At 31.2% G+C, this 23,079-nt stretch overlaps 1 protein-coding gene across 7 annotated transcripts in view; it reads left to right on the top strand.

Moving 5' to 3' along the window:
* The window catches only part of Zw (glucose-6-phosphate 1-dehydrogenase Zw), a 96,077-nt gene extending 83,462 nt beyond the window's left edge, over window positions 1–12,615 (top strand). For all 7 annotated transcript variants that reach the window (XM_080177872.1, XM_080177869.1, XM_080177871.1 and 4 more), the window contains 12 exons: window positions 140–226; window positions 1,720–1,809; window positions 5,526–5,609; window positions 5,882–5,954; window positions 7,408–7,464; window positions 7,982–8,034; window positions 8,753–8,822; window positions 9,652–9,756; window positions 10,112–10,207; window positions 10,764–10,819; window positions 11,133–11,214; window positions 11,813–12,615. In XM_080177872.1, the coding sequence (XP_080033998.1) occupies window positions 140–226; window positions 1,720–1,809; window positions 5,526–5,609; window positions 5,882–5,954; window positions 7,408–7,464; window positions 7,982–8,034; window positions 8,753–8,822; window positions 9,652–9,756; window positions 10,112–10,207; window positions 10,764–10,819; window positions 11,133–11,214; window positions 11,813–11,917 (958 nt within the window). In that variant the 3' untranslated portion in view covers window positions 11,918–12,615. The remainder of the gene's footprint in view (window positions 1–139; window positions 227–1,719; window positions 1,810–5,525; window positions 5,610–5,881; window positions 5,955–7,407; window positions 7,465–7,981; window positions 8,035–8,752; window positions 8,823–9,651; window positions 9,757–10,111; window positions 10,208–10,763; window positions 10,820–11,132; window positions 11,215–11,812) is intronic.
* Window positions 12,616–23,079: the final 10,464 nt, after the last annotated feature.

The raw sequence follows: 23,079 nt of genomic DNA, 5'->3' as shown, positions 1-23,079 counted from the left end.
CACTTTTCTTTAAATATATAGATAAATATGAATAAAATAAAATTTTGTGATCTGGCTACCATAGCCGATTCAGCGATCTTTGATTTTTTAAGAACCCACCTCAGTACTTAATACATTTAATTTACCTCTATTTTTTTAGAATTGACCATTATCTTGGAAAGGAGATGGTACAGAATCTTATTTCTCTGCGCTTTGGTAACATGATCTTTGGTCCTACTTGGAATAGGTAATATACAATATTATGCTTTGTTAACATGTTCTTTGGTCCTACATGGAATAGGTAATATACAATATTATGCTTTGGTAACATGATCTTTGGTCATACTTGGAATAGGTAATATACATACAATATTATGCTTTGGTAACATGATCTTTGGTCCTACTTGGAATAGGTAAAATACAATATTATGCTTTGGTAACATGATCTTTGGTCATACTTAGAATAGTTAATACACAATACTATGCTTTGGTAACATGATCTTTGGTCCTACTTGGAATAGGTAATATACAATATTATGCTTTGGTAACATGATCTTTGGTCCTACTTGGAATAGGTAATATACTATATTATGCTTTGGTAACATGATCTTTGGTCCTACTTGGAATAGGTAATATACAATATTATGCTTTGGTAACATGATCTTTGGTCCTACTTGGAATAGGTAATATACAATATTATGCTTTGGTAACATGATCTTTGGTCATACTTGGAATAGGTAATATACAATATTATGCTTTGGTAACATGATCTTTGGTCATACTTGGAATAGGTAATATACATACAATATTATGCTTTGGTAACATGATCTTTGGTCCTACTTGGAATAGGTAAAATACAATATTATGCTTTGGTAACATGATCTTTGGTCATACTTAGAATAGTTAATACACAATACTATGCTTTGGTAACATGATCTTTGGTCCTACTTGGAATAGGTAATATACAATATTATGCTTTGGTAACATGATCTTTGGTCCTACTTGGAATAGGTAATATACTATATTATGCTTTGGTAACATGATCTTTGGTCCTACTTGGAATAGGTAATATACAATATTATGCTTTGGTAACATGATCTTTGGTCCTACTTGGAATAGGTAATATACAATATTATGCTTTGGTAACATGATCTTTGGTCATACTTGGAATAGGTAATATACAATATTATGCTTTGGTAACATGATCTTTGGTCCTACTTGGAATAGGTAATATACAATATTATGCTTTGGTAACATGATCTTTGGTCATACTTGGAATAGGTAATATACAACATTATGCTTTGGTAACATGATCTTTGGTCCTACTTGGAATAGTTAATACACAATACTATGCTTTGGTAATATGATCTTTGGTTCTTCTTGAAATATCTTTGTTAAATTTATAGAAATCCAAATTAACCTTCTGTAGATTAAAATTTTCTTTTGGTTAGATAACTAGCGGGGGTCAAACCATTTAAAATTCCATAAAATTGCCAAAGTTTGTGAGCCAACGCATAAGATAATAAGGTTATAAAACTTTGGGCACCAGTTTAATTTATTTTCCAATGTCCCCTCCATCCCTGGCAAGTATGCCATAAATCAATAAAACTATCTCATTAAAAATTCAAAAATAATAAAAATGGGTTATGGAATTTAACTCCCCCCCCCCCCCCCTCCTAGTAGCCGCTAGTTTAGTATAAACTGTCAATAGTTTTTGTCTAACCCTTCCTTTCATTTCAGGGACAGTATTGCTAGTGTTATCATTTCCTTCAAGGAGCCCTTCGGTACTCAGGGCAGAGGAGGGTACTTTGATGAATTCGGTATCATTAGGTAACATTTTTAGTTATGATGGAGAGATATAGATGGTAATTACCAGGGTAAGTAGATATCTAGGTAAACAGATATTTGATTAAATTAGTGTTTGAAACGCAAGAACACTTATCTTAATGAACCAACCAATCAAAATTCACTAAAGTCCCCAAATAAGAAAACGTTTTTATAAAACGTTGGGGACTAGTGTAATAAACAGCCGCCCTTTGTCCCCTCTCTCTCACTGGATACCTTAAGTATATGGAAAGTAGCTTTGGTGGGTTGGAAATCTTTTATTGAATTACATTGAATTAAAATTTTGTATATTTTCCATAATTTCACCTCCCCCCCCCCCCCCCCCCCACGGAAATTTGGAAAATATACACTAATGAGCCAGTTTAATAGCTAGATAGACAAATAAATGGATGATTCCTAGATTGAAAGAAAGATAGATTGATAAATTGCCATTGAAGATTAAAATAACTCCTTTCTTACTTACACTAATAATAATGAATATGTTTAATTATGTACAAATGATTGAATTAATAAGCATGTATAATTTCAAATGACTTGAAGCAAATGGTTTCAAATGCCCCCAACTGTTCTTTTCATTTCTATCTTTTTATCTATTCAATTAGATAATTTATTTTCAAGTAGCGCAATTTCTCTATAACTAGATTGTGCCTTTAAGTCAGACCCAAAAATAATCTATTGTTAAAAATATAGTTTGTTTGTTATTTTTGCGCTTGTTATGTTATTAATATATTTGACAGAACTCTGAGATCTTTTAACTTTGTACGTGCTTTTCAGAAAAGTTTGTACTAAAAAATGATATTATTGGTTTAAAATATAGAACAACTTTTTTTTTAAAAATCTTTTTTGGTCTTAACATGTTTTTTGATAAATCTAATCATGGTGAAAAATACTGTCCTTTTTATACTTTTTATACACCAATAGACCGACCCTAACAAGCGCGGTCCCTTAAAAATTAGCATGGTTAAAAATGGTTGAAGTAGCATGGTTTAAAATGGTTAAAATTATATTTCAAGGTTTAACCTTATTAAACCAGAACATTTGAATGTTTCTTTACAGGATCCAAAGGATAAATAAATTTATGTAATCTCTAGAAATACAGGGATCGAACTATAGAATTATATTTCTCCCAATTATGTAATCTTAAAACTTTCTGGATAATGAATTTACATGCTGGTGGTCAGAGAAAACCAAACTAAACGTTTTAGTTGCCAAACAAGGATAGACGAACGGAATAACGGACAATGTTAGTTGTATAGTGGCTTTGTAATTAAACTGATAGATAGATTATGATAGATTGATATTTATTTATACGTATTCATTACTTTCTATTAAGTAGATAAATAGAACGATAGAAAACCTTGTAGATAGATAGTTGATGGATATCTGATAATTAATATTTGTTGGTTTTTATTTGGCGAGTTTTGACTTGCAAATGCAATTTGTGGCCAAAAATGTTTTCTTAAAACTACAGAAAAACATTGTTTACAATTAAGACAAAAAAAACAATAGCTAATAACCCAAAAAGTTAAAAAAAGAACTCAAATTATCAATTTTTGACAGGTATTATAAATAAATCACCGTAACGTACGACATTCATGGAATAGAATGAAGGTTAGGTTGACCTTAGTTTTATGATTTTTTTTCTTATTTTCTTATTTTATAAGGTTTTTTGTTAGGTTTTCCCAGGGTTAAAAAGAGATGGGACAATGGCTGTTAAGTTAATGTACAGCCGCACAGCCCCAATGATTATACACAAAATTACCCCTTCTGTAGATTACAATTAGTGGTTGAAACTTTTGGACACTTAACTTAATGAACCAACCAACCAAAATTAAGTAAAAGTCTCCAAAGTTGTCAAGCCAACAAATATTATAAAACTTTGGAGACTATTGTAATAAACAGCCCAATGTCCCACTCCCTTCCTGAGGTTTTCCAATTCAAAGGCGGTTCCTATATCAGTTGACATATTTCTGAACCAAATACATTTGCTTTTATGAATGTTGCCATCCTTGTTCATTGGTTTAATGTTCATACCCTTAGGCGGGGGAGATGTAACTATAAATTTTATACATATTGTTATATGCAATTGTACAATTTCTTTCATAATTTGACAAAAAACATATATGTACATTGTACATACTTAATAAATACCTTAGTAAACATGAACTAGGGTCCAACGCTTAATTTCACAACCTTTTCCTGAAAATTTTAACTGTACATGGTAATGATTGTCAACTTTGCCTGATTTTTTTTTACAGGTTTTTAATATTGGCTCAGTTGCTGGCCATTTATTTCTGTTAGAACTTCACTTTACAAATGATTTTAAGGCCCATTTTAAACTACGATAGGGATGCAATATTCTTCTTTAAAGACAAAATTATTATAGATTGTACGACTCCAAAATCTTTTAAAAGCAGTCGGGATTAGAAACCTAATTTAACTGATTAGAATTATAAATTAAAATATTTTAAGTCCCTGATTTAATTTAAATCTAGTCAGTTTACAGTCATAATTTTTTTTTTAAAGCAAAGATTAAAGCCAAAATCTTAAACCTACCCTCCAAGTCTCTTATCTTAGGTTATCATTTTTATAAAATACATTTCTCTCATTCTTTAAGCAGAAATCATCTTTTAATTAAGAAAGGAAGTAAGTTATGTAAAGTTATCACGTAGTAAAAGTTGGATTTACGCTTCCAACTGAAATATGCAATGATTAAAGTGTTGAAATATTATTTAGTGTCTAGCAGTATAATTACAATGTTGCTAACATTTATTAAAAATCGAGGACAGTTTTGTTTATAAGTATCGCAGCAATAACAATTTTATATTTTATATTTATATTTTTAATCCAAAAAATATCATACACAAATTTAGAGTTTAGACTCAGTTGTAACCAAAAACAGAATTAGTAAAAAAAAAGACATTCGTAACGGTTTCGTGTTTTTGGGGGCAACACACCTTTGTAAAAACGACCCTTTTTGTCTGCAACCCCCCCCCCCTCTCCAAATATTACTTTAGATTTATTTCACTTGTTGGCTATAACTTATTCCTGGTTTAGACTTAGTTTAGTTTTATATCTTCAAAGTTAACATAAAATATGACTACTAAAGTGGGATAGGCAAATTTGAGTCATTTTATACTATTTTAAACCAATATATTTTGTAAGTCAGTAGAAACACTTTGAAAGGGTCAGAATAGTTTGAGATTGCATGGTAAAATATAATTTCATTTCGAGATACAATTTTATATGGTGTGAATAACTTAGCATGCAGGATCATACAACATTTTTATATGTTGTGAATAACTTACTTTTTAGGACCATACAACATTTTTATATGTTGTAAATAACTTACTATGTAGGACTATACAACATTTTTAGAAGTAATTTAGTACTAATACGGTCCTACAATAATTTAATGTAGGTATTAGCATAGTAGGGTCAAACAGCAAATTAATATGGTTTAACTAATTTATTTTTCAGTAGAAACATACTACATCTACTGAACTGTTTTAGTTCTTCTTTTTAGGAAAGATTTTCATAGGTCCCTGGTTTGTTTTTAGGCTATTTTATTGTAAGACTTAAGTTTTGAGGTGGCTTTAGGCTATTTTTCTGCCCCCTTCTTAACCGCAAGATAAATTCCCTAGGACCTAGGGACGCAGCAATAAACGGCCAATAAATCAATAAATGATTTATTTTTTTAGAGACGTGATGCAGAATCATTTGCTCCAGATTCTTTGCCTAACAGCCATGGAAAAACCTGTCACCACATCACCAGATCATATTAGGTAACAAGATTATCAGCTGTTTCGACAGTAGATAGACAGACACCCTTGCTATATAGATATCTTGATAGATAGACATGTAGAGTGTAGATAGTCATACAAAAAAAAATGATAAATAGGAAACAGTATAAAAAATTTATAATCAGATACTTAGATAAATAGATTTGGATGGCAAAGGGTCCACGGGGTTCGGACAAACAGTTATTCAACCCTTTCTTCTATTATTTTACCTTAATGACAAAAGATAACCTCAAAAATAAACTTTTTAATTTCAGAGATGAGAAAGTGAAAGTATTGAAAGCTGTTCAAGAGTTGACTATGGATGATGTTGTACTTGGCCAATATCAGGTGAATTATCCATCAAACGTTTACTGTAAGAAAATCAATTTATTCTTTTTTGATTGTACACAAATTAAGAAAACTTTTAATAGTTATTTCTCGTATCGTATTATAAACGGCTTTCCGCGGATATAGAATGTACAATTATAAGATTAAAACTAGTTTTTTTAGCCCCGTGGTGCCGAAGGCACCGGCTAAAAAAAACTAGTTTTAATCTTATGATTGTACAATTACATTTCTATATTCGTAGAAAACTGGATATAATACGATGCTAGACATAGTTTTTTCGTATTCATGAGAACCGGTTCCTATCCACCGGATTCAAATGAATACGAGAAATTATTTTATCTTTATCATATTCCTCTATTTGACTAACGCTTTATCTATCTGTCTATTTACCCTATCATTCATTCTATCATTCTTACTTTTTATCTAATTATCTATCTATTATTTTACCAACATAAATATCTGTCAATCTATGATGAGGACCATAGGCTGTACATATATAACTATCTAAAACCTAACTATATATCTATCTAAATACCTAGTGTAATCTCAAAGGTGAAGATCTTAGTTACCTCAATCTAACTATAATATGTCTATCTATCTATCTAACTATCTGTATACTTACTAGGGTGACCCCTAGGGTGAGAATGAGTACTCTAGATTTGAATACCTGAATTATAAAACCATATAATCTTTCTAAATACTTAACTATATCTAAACAACCTATATATCTACCCATCTATCTATCTGTATACCAAGGGTGAGTATGAGAGGGTGTCCCATAGAGTAGTGGTTAGCGCACTACGTTGTGGCTGGGAAAATCCTAGTTCAAGTCCCCTCATAGATATTGCACTTGGATGACAAATGCTGTTGCAATTTGTCAGAATATATTCACGCAACCTTCCCTGAGATGCCCTTAGGTTATAAGGAGGGAGATTTGTAGGAAGTTAGGATCCTACCTATCAAGCAAAAGTAATCGTGCTTTCCCTCGTCCATGCTCCTCATTCATATGAGAGGGCCATTAATTAGGGTGGCTTAATATGGAACACCTGCCAAAACTCTAGGCCAGGGTGATGTAATAATTCAGTAGCTTCCACGAGAATGCGTGTCAGCTTGTAATGTAACATAGAATACACTCAGCTGTGCGCGAAGCTTACCAATCTAGGATTGGCCAAAGGATTCTCACCTCCAATATCCTCGTGCATCTGAATCCTAACTTCAGAGAATCAAGGCTACATATGTACATACATACAGGGTGAGTATGAGTATTGGATACCTGGATAATTAAACCATCTAATCTGTCTGAATATTAATTATCTATCTAACTATCTATCTATATACCTAGGGTGACCCCGAGGGTGAGGATGAGGACTCTAGACTTGGATACCTGGATGATAAAACTATCTATCTATCTAAATACCTAGCTATCTATCTAACTATCGATCTAAATACCTAGGGTGACCCCGAGGGTGAGGATGAGGACTCTAGACTTGGATACCTGGATGATAAAACGGTAAATAAAATTTGCCTAATTTTGTTTTGCTAATTATCCCAAGAGTACTTGATTTGCCTATCAACTAAAAAATCGCGCAACCTTCCATAAGTAAAAACATCACGAAACATTTAAGTCGAAGACACAATATTTTCATTCAAAGCGTTTGATGTTGATAATTGAATGAAATCGTAAGAAACAACGAAAATTTGCAGTTTTTTTTAGATGATAAGAGGATTTATTTCAATTATGCTTCCTAATATATTGTTTTTAATGTACCAATCACTTGGTTTTATCTATCTATCTGTCTTTTAGTACCGAATAATCTTGCTAACCGCTCGATTGATATGGTATTCCTTTACAGCAAAGCTTCTTACAGGTCCTGAGATGGTCAATAGCCATTTTAGGGGAGACTACCCTCCCAAGAAAATCGCCTCTAGAAAATATTACACCTCCCCAAAATTATTATTTTTTAAACTAAAAAATTTTGGTACAAAAAGACAAACATCCTGTTTTTTTATAAGGATTTATTTGTCAGGTTCCCGCTGGCTCTACCTGTCCCACATTTGCTGCTGCCGTCCTTAAAATCAAGTAAGTAAAAGTAGTAAGCTTTTTTCTATAGTGAAGGATCTCGCAAGCCGCGGAACCGAAATACTTTGAGATAAGTATTGAAATAAGTACATAAACTCTCAAACAATTAGAATTGAGAAGGCTTGAATAAAGCGAAATATATTTTCTACAAAGAAGTGTGTTCTTACTGTGTAGTTAGCTCTAGCCGCGTGTTTTTTGAGATAAATAAGTCTGGGTATGGTTTTAGACGATTTTTATGCCCTTTCATATCCCTTCGATGCTAGGGGCGCAGCCGTTAGTATATATTAAAATAACATGATGTTTTGTATGAACGTATGACCGCTAAGATCTCGTAAACAGCTGAACCGAGCGTTCCTCGATTTGAGGCAATTCTACAATGCTTTAGGGCAGAAGTTTGCTACTCCCTTTCACATTTTTTAAAACCAATATATACGGAGGGGGGGATGGAGGAGGAATACTACTTTGTTTTAATCTAGTTTATCGATAATTTTACAAGAAAGTAAAACTAATAGAGATTAGTTAATTATGAATAAATATTTGGAAGTATTCTATTCGTCTTAAGTTGTTATAAGAGAATGATTAGATATATTACTTCAAAAAATATGTAAAGCATCATATCATATCCTGTTTTCTACAAATATTAAATTACAATCATTTTTATATCCGCGGAAAGCTGTTTGTAATACGATACGATAAATAACTGATGATAATTATGTAGGAATGAACGTTGGGATGGAGTTCCATTTATCCTTAGATGTGGAAAAGCTTTGAATGAAAGAAAAGCAGAGGTGAGTTTCATCAGACAAATGACTGCAGGGAAGTGTCTTTCGACTTTGAATTAAATGGGTACCCAAAATTCTATGAACATTTTCTCTTTTACGGTGACCTGACAACAGTTGAGACTTTAATAAAATCTTAATTAGTTACTAGTTAGTTCAAAATTAACAATGTGAAAACTTTTACCAATAGTTGTATTCTACAGAAGGTGTACAATGTTGTTTATTGGGGTTTTATAACATTTTATCGTCTATTGTCTTATCCCTTGTCTCTTTATGAATATAAACAATTGGAGGATATATCTTATATTTTGACTAGCATGTGACAGCTCGGAATATTTGTTGCTTTCATTCAATGGTTCTGTCAAGCATAGAACACCCCTACTTGTTTTTAAAATAAATTAAAAATAAGGGTAGGAGGGGGGGGTAGTTTTTTCTTTTTCTTTGGATAAAACCCTGCACAGTCTTTAAATAAGGTGCCCTAGCCTAAAAAGTGATATTATCCTATTATATAAAGTAGTAAGCGTTTTTTGTCTGTTCCGAAGGATCTCGCTAACCGCTAAACCGATACTGTTCTCCTTTACAGTGATGATTATTATAGGTCCTCTAGAAGGTTTTAAACTATTGTTTGGGAGGGTGTCTTCACCCCCTCCTCAACCCCCCCCCCCCAAAAAAAAAAAAAAATATTTTTTTACTCTTTTTAAACTCTTTAAAATGGGATGAGGTCGACTTTCCCCCCTCCTACCTTTAGTGCCCCTAGGGGCTTCTAGGGGCGTAGCCGCTAGTATACATATATAGTAATATATATCGCGAATATTATAATGTTGTCTTTGTTATTCAGGTTAGAATTCAGTACAGAGATGTACCTGGAGATATATTCAATGGTCAGACAGCCCGTAATGAACTTGTTATCAGAGTACAACCCAACGAAAGCGTTTACGCCAAGGTAATTGTTTGATACGAGTAGCGCAGCTACTTTATTTCTATTTCCAAAATTGTATGTTTATGGACAAAATTATAAATGTAATTCTAAATTGCTCAAAATTTGATGATTATTTGAAGAAGAAAAAATCACTAGAATTAAATTTATTGAAGTAGGGAAGAGTAAATCTCATTTCCCCCATAGCGTTACGGACTGACAGACATACTTAATCATAAAGTATTTTTGGTACTAAAAATAAATAAAGGAATGAGAGTCCTTTAGTATATACCTTGCTAAATAGCACATTATTTTTTAAGAAGGCACTAATGAAGTTTAAAAACTTCTATTTTAAGGAAATTTATCATTTTTATTTTGTTAGGTGATGACAAAGACTCCAGGAATGTCCTTCACTCTGGAGGAAACTGAACTAGATCTTACTTACAAATCTAGATACAAGGATGCTAGGTTACCTGAGGTAAATATCTTTCTATCTTTCTTGCTATCTTGATATCTTGATATCTATCAATCTATCTATCTATAAAGGTATAGATCTTACTTACAAATCTAGATACAAGGATGCTAGGTTACCTGAGGTAAATATCTTTCTTCCTATCGTACTATCTATCTGTTCATAAATCAAGGTATCTTACACTTTGCTAGGTTAACAACGGTAGTTTTCTTTCATTCTATATTTATTGCTATCTTATCAGCTTTCTATCTGAACAAGACCCATAACTCTTCTTTCTTAAAAAAAAAAGATTGCCGTTTGTAGCTATTTATCTATGTATCTCTATCTAAGAGGAGTTATATATAAATATATTTTCTCGCTATCTTTTCCTTTTGCTGTAACAGATAATCTTGATTTCTATGTACTTTCCTCCTTTCTAAAGTTCAAGTATGCGTGTCTATCTTTAAAATATGTATGCCTTATCTAATATCTATGCCTATAGATATAAATCTTCCAAAATACCCTTCATTTATCCTACTATATCTTTTTTAATTACTTTTTTGGTGTAGTTATTGTATTTTAGGCGTATGAGAGATTAATTCTGGATGTTTTTGTTGGCTCACAAATGCATTTTGTCAGGTATTACAAATGTCGTCTTAATTTCCGTTAAATTCAAACATTTTATATGTTTCTCATTTTAAGTCTGTAAGTAAAGAAAAATGCCCTAAACTGCGAAGAAAAACAATCCTTTCCATAGTTTGATATAAAAGGTCTAAAGAAATAACAATTATAGTATCAATATTTGAAATTACCCATAATTTTTCATTTTTTTATCCGAGTACTTTCTATAAAACTAACAAATATTGAAATGAATATTTTCTGATTTTTTAAATTTAAGTTTAAAAAAAAGTTTTTTATTTGGTTTTTATAACAAGAACAAAAATATTTGCAGGAGCGATGAATTGGCTGAAGCGTGGCGGATATTCACCCCTCTCCTTCACAAGATTGACAATGATAAACCTAAACCCATTCCAGTAAGTAGCCTTTACCTAAAGGATAATAACATTATTAATTTTATGATTGAAATATCATGGAAAATTGTCTGTAGTACGGTGTTATACATGACTTTTTAGTATGGCTAAAAACCGTTCTAATCCAGCGGATATTATCGGTTTTTAAGCCAAACTGCAAAGAATGTTATGTTCTTCTCAATGTAGTTAAAGTTATCGTGTATACTTAAAATTCTTGGTCTAGCAGTTTGACTTCAGAAACGCATTTGATAATATTTTTATTCATGGAGGGAGGAACAATGGAGTGTAAATGATATTGGTCCTTGAAGTTTTATAAACATATTCACTAATAATATACGCTTAAAACTTTGTGGACTTTGATTAAATCTTGATTGGGTTTATATAAACTAACAATGTTCAAACTTTTCCTCAAATAATTTTAATGTACCTATGGGGTAACTTTGTTTATCATAATTTGGATTTAAATCAATTTAATCAATTGGATTTTCATAAACATTTTCGGATCAAGTCAAGCAGAGTGTATCAAACACAACAAGTAAAGCAGAGTGTGCCAAAACAGGGTATTTGCACACTCTGCTTTACTTGATCAACTTTTTTTTAGTACAAGTATGGTAGTCGTGGACCGCAGGAAGCTGATGATATGGCCGCCAGATCCGGCTTCACATATACAGGAAGATACAAGTGGCAGGAACCAGCAAAACTGTGAATAGCGGACGTACATACATGTTATTAGAATATATATGAAGTAGCTACGCTACTAATAATCTATAAGTTAATAAGAAAAGACCTTAAATATCTTAACAACTGCCTAACTTATGTGTTTAGGGTACTAGTTAAAATTATTTTTCCTCATTTTTATCATATGATAATCTTAGATTCTATTTAATTGTATAAGTTGTTTTAAACCTTTTTATTGATTTTGATTTTGAATAATGTCTAAATTTACCTTCACAGGGTATTTTTGTATTTTAATTATTAAGTCATTTTAATTCTAATATTGAAATTGTGTAGAGTCTGTAAATAAATAAGATTTTTAAATTATCTCTAATTTTTAATTCAAATTAGTTTTTTGTTTCTTTTAAAAAGTACCTTTCTTGGTAAAATCATTCTTTTCCGCCATAATAAACTTATTTTTCTATAAATATTTATATTTTACATAAGGTCATTATGTGATAAAAAAAAACAATTAACAGTTTTGCATTTTTGGTAGATTTTAAACAAAATAATTTATGTATTTATAAAATATATTTTTATGTACAGATTATACGTAGTTTCATGCTATTTATTGTAGATAAAAATATTTTAATATTTTTTGGAAATATATAAAACATTACTATTTTATTTTATGTATAATATTTTTTTGATATTTTGCCTTTTTTATTAAAATAAAGATATTGTACTATATTGAATTTAGATATTGTTAGTAACGAAGCTACTCTATAAATCTAAAGTCTTTATGTGCATGCGCTTACACTCCATTTTTTATAATCATTAAGGCAATAGTCTTGCAATCAAAGGGTTTTATAATTGGGCGTTGCTACAAAAGACCAACTCTACAAAAAACCAACGCCTATATATTGTTATATAAACATTAAATGTATTGATAATGTATTACATAATCAATACATGGCCGCAGCGCTCGGCCCCCTGGCTTGCCCAGCCGAGGGAGCTCGGCCCCCTTGCCTTACCTAAATATTGTAAAAGATTTGAAAAAAATCTACCAATTACTTTTTGTAAAATCCACGATATTATAAACTATAAATAAATTAATGTACATTAAACATTCATACATATAGGTTAGGTTAGGTTAATTTATAGGCAAGGGGGCTGAGCTCTGCGGCTAGGCAGGCTAGGGGGCCGAGCTCTGCGGCTATGAACTTCTAGCATTACGATTTTTTGAATGTTGGTCTTTTGTAGGCGTTGGTCACTTGGTCTTTTGTAGAACCGTCTAGTTGGTCTTTTGTAGAGTTGGTTTTTTGTAGCAACGCCTTATAATTGTAGATAATTATCATATGTTTTAGCATTTATATGTTAACCAATAAAGAACTGGGATATAATAGTTATGTCCAGTATGGCTTCGAAACCACTTAATATCCGGTGGATTAGAACCGGTTCTCATCACAAAGTCACTTTCAAATAGAATTAGGATAACAAACTTAATTTATACATTTATTTAATTTTCTCAGGTTCAAGGAAAAGTAATCAAAGGATAAATCAGATTTCTTACAATCGAAAAACTTCTTAATACAGATGTACTTGCATTTTGTAATGTAATTTTATAGCTTCCATACTCATAATATTCAATCCGAAAGATGGATTGTCTGTTTCAGATCAGGTTTAGATAAAAGTCGTTCTTCAATTCGTCAGCTCAAACCATTTGGAGATTAGGCTGATTCAGGATAAAACTTATCAAATGAACAAATTATAAGTTTTTCTAGCAGTAAGTTTAATGGGGAATACATTGATTTATCTTTAATGTATTATCCCTCACAATTTAATATGCTTCCTAATCGTCTTGGGAATAACTATTTTCGTAATATTGAACAAACGTGAATAGGTTTCCAAAATATTCTGTTAATGTAATGATGATCACATGACAAAAAGTTAAATTTCTACCTTCTTCTTCCCCACATTAACAAAATTACAAAAATACGATATATGTTATTTAGCGTTTCGTATTATAGACAGCTTTCCGAAGATATTAAATAAAAGATTATAAGATTAACACCAGTTTTGTTACGACGAGGGAAAAAGGTCCGGGCTAACTAAACCGGTATTTAGTATTTATTATATGATTTTTATTTAAATATTCGTCGAAAATTCTCCGTTATACGATGCTTTTTCAGTATGACTTAGAAATAGATTCTAATCCAGCGGAAATCGGTTTCCAAGCCATATTTGTAAATAACCATTCTAAAATAAAGCTAAATAGAATGATATAAAGAATTACCATGAAATTTTTTTTTCAGAATATAAAGATTTTGTTGTTTCTATACCTTATTGTTACAGGAATCTATAGAGTTGTTATGCGTATTTAGAGATGAAAAGAAATTAAATTAAAAGACTACTTCGTTTTCGTACCAGTTGTTCATAAGATACCGTAAAAAATCATATAAACAAATTTATTTACTAAGTATATTTGCGATTACTTTTATTTAATGAAATCTTCCAATTTTTAACATTTACAAAACGGCCTGCTTTATTGCATCAAGATCCATGACAGATCTATATAGGAAACTAGCGGCTTCGCCCCTAGCCTCTAGGGAATTGGCCCAAGAGGTGATCAAAAAAAATTTTGGCGAAATTCGTATAAGGACCAAGGAAATCTTCAGCAAAAAAAAATATGGGGGGATTTTTTGGTTTTTGGGGGATAAGGGTCCCACCCCCCAAGAAAATAGCCTAAAACCACCACAGGACCAGTAGGTATATTCCCTGAAGAGTAGAATCCAATCGGTTTAGTGGTTACAGAGATCTTAAGGGACGGACAGACAGACAGACGGACGGACAGACATCATTCTACTTTGTATTATAGATAAACGTCTATAAATGACCTCAAGTCTTCCAATGGTAAAGTGTTTAAAAACTCATAGTGCTCCAATAATCCTCATTAAACTCTCATTGACCAAAGCGATAAGACCATTATTCTATTTGTTTATGGAATGAATTAAGTTTTTTACTTCATGTAGATATTTGAATTACATTGAAGTATTTAATACTTATTTCATAAATAAAAAATATACGTTTATAATAGAGTAAATCTAAGAAAACTCTATTTTAAAAGAATTCGACTGTGGCGACACTTATTTTGTGTTAAAATATTAAAACTAAAATTTTAATCATATTAACCCTTTGGTGATGATAATGTGAAGAAAAAAACATAATTGAAAAAAAAACCTTTTAAAATCATTTAAATTAATAAATATTTACTTTTTTCTTTAAGATAGTAATGGCGGGGGAGGAAAATTGATTTATTGAGAAATAGATATATACTAGCCAATAGCGATATAGTTATATTGAGCCAACTCTAGTATATAATATGTTTAAATATAATTTTATTTCCAATTAAAAAAAGTAGTTTTTATATTTATTTACACGATTTATATACTTTAATTCTTCTTATTGAAATTTTGTAAGTTTGTTATTACTCCTTGTTTGTTTACCTAATTTAATTTCTATTTCAAGTAATCAACCTAAATTCAAGTTACACAAATGTATTTTTAAAATGTCACTAGTAGATATCTTGTAAGAATCGTCCTATCGATTTCAAACGTTGCCGTTAAAGTAAGGTACAATTTTACAATTTTGCAAGCTTAATAACTCCATCTTTGGTTCTAGAAGTCAATTTGCCAATATTAATTATGTGTTAAGCTTTACTTTTGTGGATCTTGTCAACGTTGTTTAACATGAGGAGTGGGTAGTTTTTACTATGCCTAGCCCCCGCAGGCCTACCCAATGTAACCTAACCTAACCTGAACTAAAGTAATAAACACACAAACGAATAACTACCCCAAAAATTCCAAAGTAAGGAAAGCGACGATTATTATCTATTTGTGACTTAACTTCTGTAATTAATAAATTAAACTTTTTTCCATTCTCTGCCAAAGCGGAAAAATATCACTCTGATGGACCTTAAATGTGTAAATTGTATTTGTGATGTTCATTCTAAAACTGTTTCTTTTTAATTTGATTTCAATTCCCTTGCTTTCCATTTAAATCTGTTTTTAAACATTTCAGTACGTTTAACCAGGATGAAGAAAAGGCATGTTGGACAGAATCAGGGATGATCATGTCCAATAGTAGCGTAGATAGATAAAAAGATAGAGAAAAAATATAAAAAGAAAGTAAGAGAGAAAATACCGATAAAGAGAGGACGTGCTATATACGGACATAAACTTAATGTAGCCAGCCATTCTTGGTTTTAAATATTGTCAATTATCGCGAACATATGTAACATCTTCTACCAATTTCTATCTTTTTTCTCTTGTAACTGTTGAAAGATTAGTGAGGGGAAGGATAGGTGAAAGAATGTGAAAGGGATGGTGAACTATCATCATTTCTACAACTAATTAAGCTACACAAAAATTACATTAGAAATAATTAAAGGTAAAACGACAGATACGAATTGATAGGCAAAGAGTACCTTCGCTAATAAAAATGTAATTTACTCAGATACCTTTTTATTAAGAAAGTCACAAAGTTTATTGACACGTTCTCTCATTAGTTGCCTTTATAACTTTTATCAAATCTTGATTGGTTGGTTCAAAGTAGCATTATTCAAACGTTTCAATCGAACAATTTAGATTATCCTAATAAGGGATATATAAATTTTTCCTTGATTGTCTTATCCCTTGTGATCCCTGGAAGCAACCTAATTTAGATATAAAAAAAATCTACAGTGGCAAGCCACTTGCACTATTTAACTGCTGATAACATTTCAGCTACTGACAGCTGAAATCTTAGAAATGCAGCTGCCATTAACACATTAATTTCTTTTATTCTTATTATTTCTTCCTCTATCCCTGTTATTAAATGTTTTCACTTAAAATGGATTAAGCAATAGAATTTAAACTACTAATATTGTTTTTTAATTTGATTGATGATTAATTATTTTATCTCTAAAGCGACAACAGCTACTTTATAACAAAACTAGCGGCTACGCCCCTAGAGGCCTCTAGTGGCATTTAAATGTTTTTTTTATTTTAAATATCTAATTTGAGAAATAATATTTCTATGTTATCAGCTGTTAAATTCATGTCTCTACGCAGCGCGACTACGCTAGCGACACTATGCGGCGGAAATATTTCATTTTTTTCGATTTTATTGCGATTTTTCTTAGGAGGGTGGTGGTACCCTCCCCCAAAATAGTTATAAACCTTCCCGGGACCTATGAGAAGCTACCCTGTTAAGGAGAACCCGATCGGTTCAGCGGTTAGCGAGATCCTTCGGTACAGACACACAGACAAACAGACAAACATCCTGTTACTTTAGTATAAGAATTATGACTGTACTTTAAAAATAGTGTGTTGTAATATAATTTAATTATGCTACCACATAAACTAACAAGTCATCAGCATTTTGAATAGATAGAAAAGACCTATAGCAACATCACACAAAATTAAAACGTACAAAACAGTCTGTGACAATTTATGTCAAACATAGATATTCATAAATTGTAAGATTTGGATTAAATGCAATGCAAACTGACATCATGGCAGATTGCGAAATGTTAAGCTTAATAGAACAGAATTTGCAGGTTAAAATAATAATAAAAAAAAAATAACAATTCTCATAGTTAAGTAACAGGATGTCTGTTTGTCTGTTGTCTGTTTGTGTGTACCGAAGGATCTTTTTAACTGCTGAACTTATCGGGCTCTCCTTAACAGGGTAGCTTCTCATAGGTCCTGGGAAGGTTTATAACTATTTTGGGGGAGGGTACCACCACCCTACCAAGAGAAAACGCCCCTAGAAAAAAATTACCTCCCACCAAAAAATAATTTACATTTTTTTAACTAAAATTAAAAATGGGGGGGGGGGCACCGGCACCTTTTTCCCCCCAATTTTTTTTTTTTTAATCTAAAATAATAAATTCGGTTATCAAATTCGACTCTCCCCTCCAAAAGTGCCTCTAGGGGCGTAGCCGCTAGTTTAATAATAATGTAGTGAATGATCATTCAGGAAATTCCATTTTTTGTAAATTTTTGACCCCACAACATTTATAAAAGATCTTGAAGCTGGTTAACAATCAAATGGGCAGTAATAACTTTGCCGTGATGGGGTGCACACGTACCTCTTCTGAGCTCTGTCTTGTGCTAGACTGAATTTTTTAGTCTTTTTTTTTATACAGTCAGCTTATAAAGAAATGGGCCGACAATTGTATAAGAACCTATTGGATTCTGAAGAATTTTAAAAAGAAAAAACCATCATGAAGATCAGAACAACTTACCATCTCAGTGAAAGCCAACCAGAAATTTGAAATATAACAAAAAAATCCGTTTACATGGACTTTTGTTTTGTTTGATAAACATGTGTATTTATTTACATCTCCCCTTTTCACCATCTTCGTCCTGTCTACCCCTCACCTTCCCTTTCTCTTCTCCCACATGGTCAGGCAAGTTGACCCCAAAGCCAATCTTCTCAAACATGTGTTTTCACCTCACCTCATCCTTCCACCCCCAAGCCTTCCAACATCTACATATAGAATTACAAACGGAACCACAATAGGCATATCAGAGACAAAACAAATAAAATTTGGGGATATTTATTTGTTTCAGTTATTACTCCTGAATTGTCAGTATAATCCCTTGGTTGCTCGTGCCAGGCGTTGTCCATTTTATTATGAGCAGAGGCATTTTTAATTAAATGTTTGCGTCGGGCTGTAGACGAACTGTCTTATACTAAGGCATTTTCAAGTTAATTTTCCGCCAAGTATTAATACAGAAGAAATCAGTATCCTGTACAAACTGTAAATATCCTCAATAGCAAAGCCGACGGTTTTATTCATCATTCTTTCCAGGGAATCTTCATTACATCAATCTAAAGAACATATCTGAAAGAAGAATAGCATCAATATATTCAACTACAAATCTATATTATCTATTATCATGTTGATTATATCATTATTATAATCTTTATTATATATGCATTATACTATGTTAGTATGGAGAATAACATAGGCATATCATTATTTTCCAGTATTTAGCCAAAGAAATACTGAGACTGCCCTATTTATGGCAACATTGCGGCCCATAGTGCCCTATCTCACCTTTGATCCAAGGAGGATCAAGATGTCTTATGACAATATCTCATTTATAACGAATTTTATCTCTATCATATGTAGTTAGCTTATTATTAATATTATTCTCTGAAATGATAATAGTGAGAATCACAAACGAAGATAAGTGTCCCTAATGGTATTTTCTTATGTCAGGCTTATGTAAGCTTTTAGTTAAGTATACCTTTGGAGTTTCTTAGTTATTGTTAAGTATTCCTAAATGTAGTAATGTCAAGTAAGACTTAGGAAAGGTTTAAGGTACCTTATAAAGTTTACTAGGGGTTCCTATTTTGTTCTTAGTTACATTAAGCTATGTCAAGAAAAAGCAGGTTTGATGATATACGAGTACCTTTTGGGTTATGTCTTAAAACAGCCAATTGTTTTTCTAACTAAAATTTTGGAAAAATATTCCTATCTTTTTTAAGTTTTTGAGCACGGTTCCTTGTAAATTCCGCCACATACATCCTATCTGTGTTATAAATAATAGCAAGTAACCATCTAAGGTCTCTTTAAAGATATTTTTGATTTTTCTAATTATAAAGAATGGTTACTTAAAAATATTTTTATAGGGTGATTTTTTTAATAGAAAATATGGTAAATTAACCTCTCCCAATATATATAAAAAACACAAATCATATTCAAATATTGGAAATGGGCAGGTGTCCTAAACATTTGCAAATTATTTTTTTCGTTAAAACGAATGAACAACAAAATATATGTGATCATTTCATTCTACATTTAAAGAGGCATAATTCAAAATTTATTACAATGAGTACACTTTTAGTTATCTATAATATTTCTTTTTTTCTATTTATGTAGACAAAAAAAACTTTGCTCTAATTAAGACTTGTCTTTCATATTTTTTTAAATTTTATTTCTTTATTATTTAATTAGGGTTACATAAAATTACTTAGGTATACTTAAAATATAAAAGGTATCTTATCTAGTTAAGTCAGGTAGAAAGCAAGTACACATTCTCATTCAATCCAGGAAGGGAGGGGTCATTGGGCTTTCTAAAATATTACATTAGTCCCCAAAGTTTTATTATAACGTTTTCTTATTCAATAGCTTAATAACTGTTGGGACTTTTTTCAAAATTTTAAGTGGTATGTTTATTAATCTTAATATCCAACCGTTTCAATAACTAATTGTACAGGACAATGACGTCCAAGCTTTTTTATGTTGGGGGGGGGGGAGGGGTGTAAAAATTAAAATGCAAAAATTTTGCCTAGGCATCCCCAAATTCAATTTGGACGGAATATCAATCCATCTACTATTGTCGTATCCCTTTAGATCCCTGATTTCCTCTACTTACAAATGAAAGATATGTTCATAGATGTTCCTTAATATACGCCAAAATTAAAAATAAAGTAAAGTGTAAAAAATTCAAGGGCCATTAAAAAGAGATATAATAAAGGGTGTCTAAAATATCTCGCTAGCTTCTGGAATAAATCGGTTTCTTTTCATGGAAGCTTCTTATATTTGTTATATTTGTAAAAAAAGGAAACTGTTATTCTTGCTTTAAAAAAACTTTTTAAAATAAAACAAACTGTTTTCATGCGCAGTTCTTAGTCCAGACACACACAGACATACATTCTATCTTTCGGCTCTAAAGATACATAAACCCCTCCAAAGGTAGTAGATTTATAAGAATTGCTTCAAAATATTTTGTAAAAGATAATTTTTTTTTATTCGCAATTTGCTTAGCATGGTCCGAATCATGAATTATAATCAAATGGGCAGATGCTAAACATTTAAAAAACCTTTTTGGTTAAAATGTATAAACAACAAAAAAGATTATTAAGATTAAATTTTACAAAGAGACATATAAAAAAACTTATTACAATGAGTATAATACTATTAATTCATGATCTTTCTTAAATCATTTTTTTTACTTTAGTAAACTTGAAAAATCTTTGGTCCATAAAACATTAATTTTATGATTTTTATTTTAATTTTAATTTACTTTATAAGGCTTACCTAAATTTTACATTGAGAAAGGCTACATACACTTTAGTTAAGCTTAGCCATACATATAAAACTAGGAAACGTTTTTATAAATAAGCCAAAACAAAATTTCTTAACTGCAATACACAATTTTCAAAATTTCAAAAATTAAAGGAAAACAGGTTCTCAAAGCTGCCTAAAGTTTCCATGCATAAAAAACTTCAGCATAAACTTTCTAAATTAACTTCATTATCTAACCAAAAAAATTCAAAATGAAGAAACGCTAGGAGAGGCTTACATAAAAAGATAGGGTATACTAAAAGGGTTCTTAATTGGAGAGAAAGCAGGTAGACAATAAAGAAAGGAAGGGGGGTAGACAAGGGTTACTTAGAAATTAATGTAAGTATAACTTTAAGGAAGACTTACATAAAGAAATAGGTATACTTAAAGTGTTCTTAAATGGAGAGAAAGCAGGTAAAAATTCAAAAAGAAGAAATGTTAGGAGAGGGGAAGGGGGGTTGACAAAAAGTACTTACAAATTAATGTACGGTTTTCATGACAAGTACAACTTTACATAAAAAAAAGCAATCTTAAAGATAAGCTCCAAATGGATTTCCTATTCTAGCCCTAGTTTCCTAAAGTGTACAGCAGATAACCCAATTATTGCAGACCCTATTTTCAGCTACTCCGGAAATTTGTGAAAACAAAGCGATTTAGACATTATACATTCAAAATTTTAATGTTTAAAATTTTAATTTTTTTTTGAAAGTTTGAAGCTTTTTTAGCTAATAGCAAATTTTGAGTTAGGACGCGGACGCTAGGTACACTTTCGGAAACTAAATTGGAGTTCATCATCTTAAAGCCAAACAAATAGAATTTAATTGGTTATTTTTAAAAACAGCAAATTAATTGTTCTTTTAGCTTAAAAAATTTTTTTTTAAAAATTTTAGGACAAAATACAACTTTTTGGGAGGAATATTTTCCACCCCCCCCCCCCCCCACAGAAAACGGGAGGTGGGTCACAAACTCCCAAAATGCTAACTTTTTTGTTTATGGTCGGAATTAAAAAATCTTTTCAAAAAACCTTAGAGTAGAGTTCAAAAGGTTTTTTTCAACTCCTAGTTATATGCCGTAGCCATATTTAAAAACACCTAAATTTATTGGGGGGAAGGTGGGGAGGGGGGGTTTACATCCCCTCCCCCCCATTTGGACGTCCCAGCTCACAGACAAACATCCTATTTTTGTTATTTAAAATAGCAGCTACCCCTCAAACTTAAAAGTTATTAGATTCACAAAGAAAGGTTAAAAAAACAGGCATCCAAAGGGATAAGACAAAAGCCAATAAATTGATGTGCAACCCCAATGATGATACACAAAAATACCCCTACTGTAAATTAAAATTTATGGTTGAAACGTTTTAACAATCAACTTAATGAAACAACCTATCAAATTTTACTAGTCCCAAAAGTTATTAAGCCAACGAATAAGAAAACATTATTTTAAAATGTTGGGGACAAATGAAATAAATCAGAGCTGGATCTTTAAATCATTTCAATGGTGTGCTAAACCACCCCGAGCACCATTGAAATGATTTAAAGATCAAGCTCAGGTATAAAGTTAGCAGGGATAAGACAAAAGCCAGTAGACTAATGTACAGCCCCAATGATGATACACAAAAATACACCTACTGTAAATTAAAATTGAGTGTTGAAACGTTTGAACACTCAACTTAATGAAACAACCAATCAAATTTTCAAAATGTTGATATTCCAACAAATAAGAAATTGTTATTTTGAAATGTTGGGGACAAATGTAATAAAGCTGAAAACCATGTTTGTGATTTAAAAAAAATTAATTTCGTTATTGGTATAAGCTAGTAATAAATAGCCCATTGTCCCCTCTTTCTCTATTAAAATAAAACATGTGATGTTTTATTAGCAATTTTCTTAGCATAGTAAAAAAAAGTTTTCAGTGTTCTTTTCCCTAAATCAACACTTAATAATAGATAGGCGAAGCATTGCCAAAAAATACTTTAATCAAAAATAAGTCATTTAAAGCTGTCATTCAAGTTTTGAAGAAATAAAGGAACACCAATAAAGAAATTATCAAGTAAGAATTATTAAAAGGTATAATATAGATACATACTCCCA

The sequence above is a fragment of the Acartia tonsa genome, chromosome 11, assembly GCF_053477335.1.
Source record: "Acartia tonsa isolate MP-2025a chromosome 11, ASM5347733v1, whole genome shotgun sequence".
NCBI lineage: Eukaryota > Metazoa > Arthropoda > Copepoda > Calanoida > Acartiidae > Acartia > Acartia tonsa.
The sequence above is the reverse complement of the archived record's forward strand: the minus strand, read 5'-3'. Positions and strand labels throughout refer to the sequence as shown.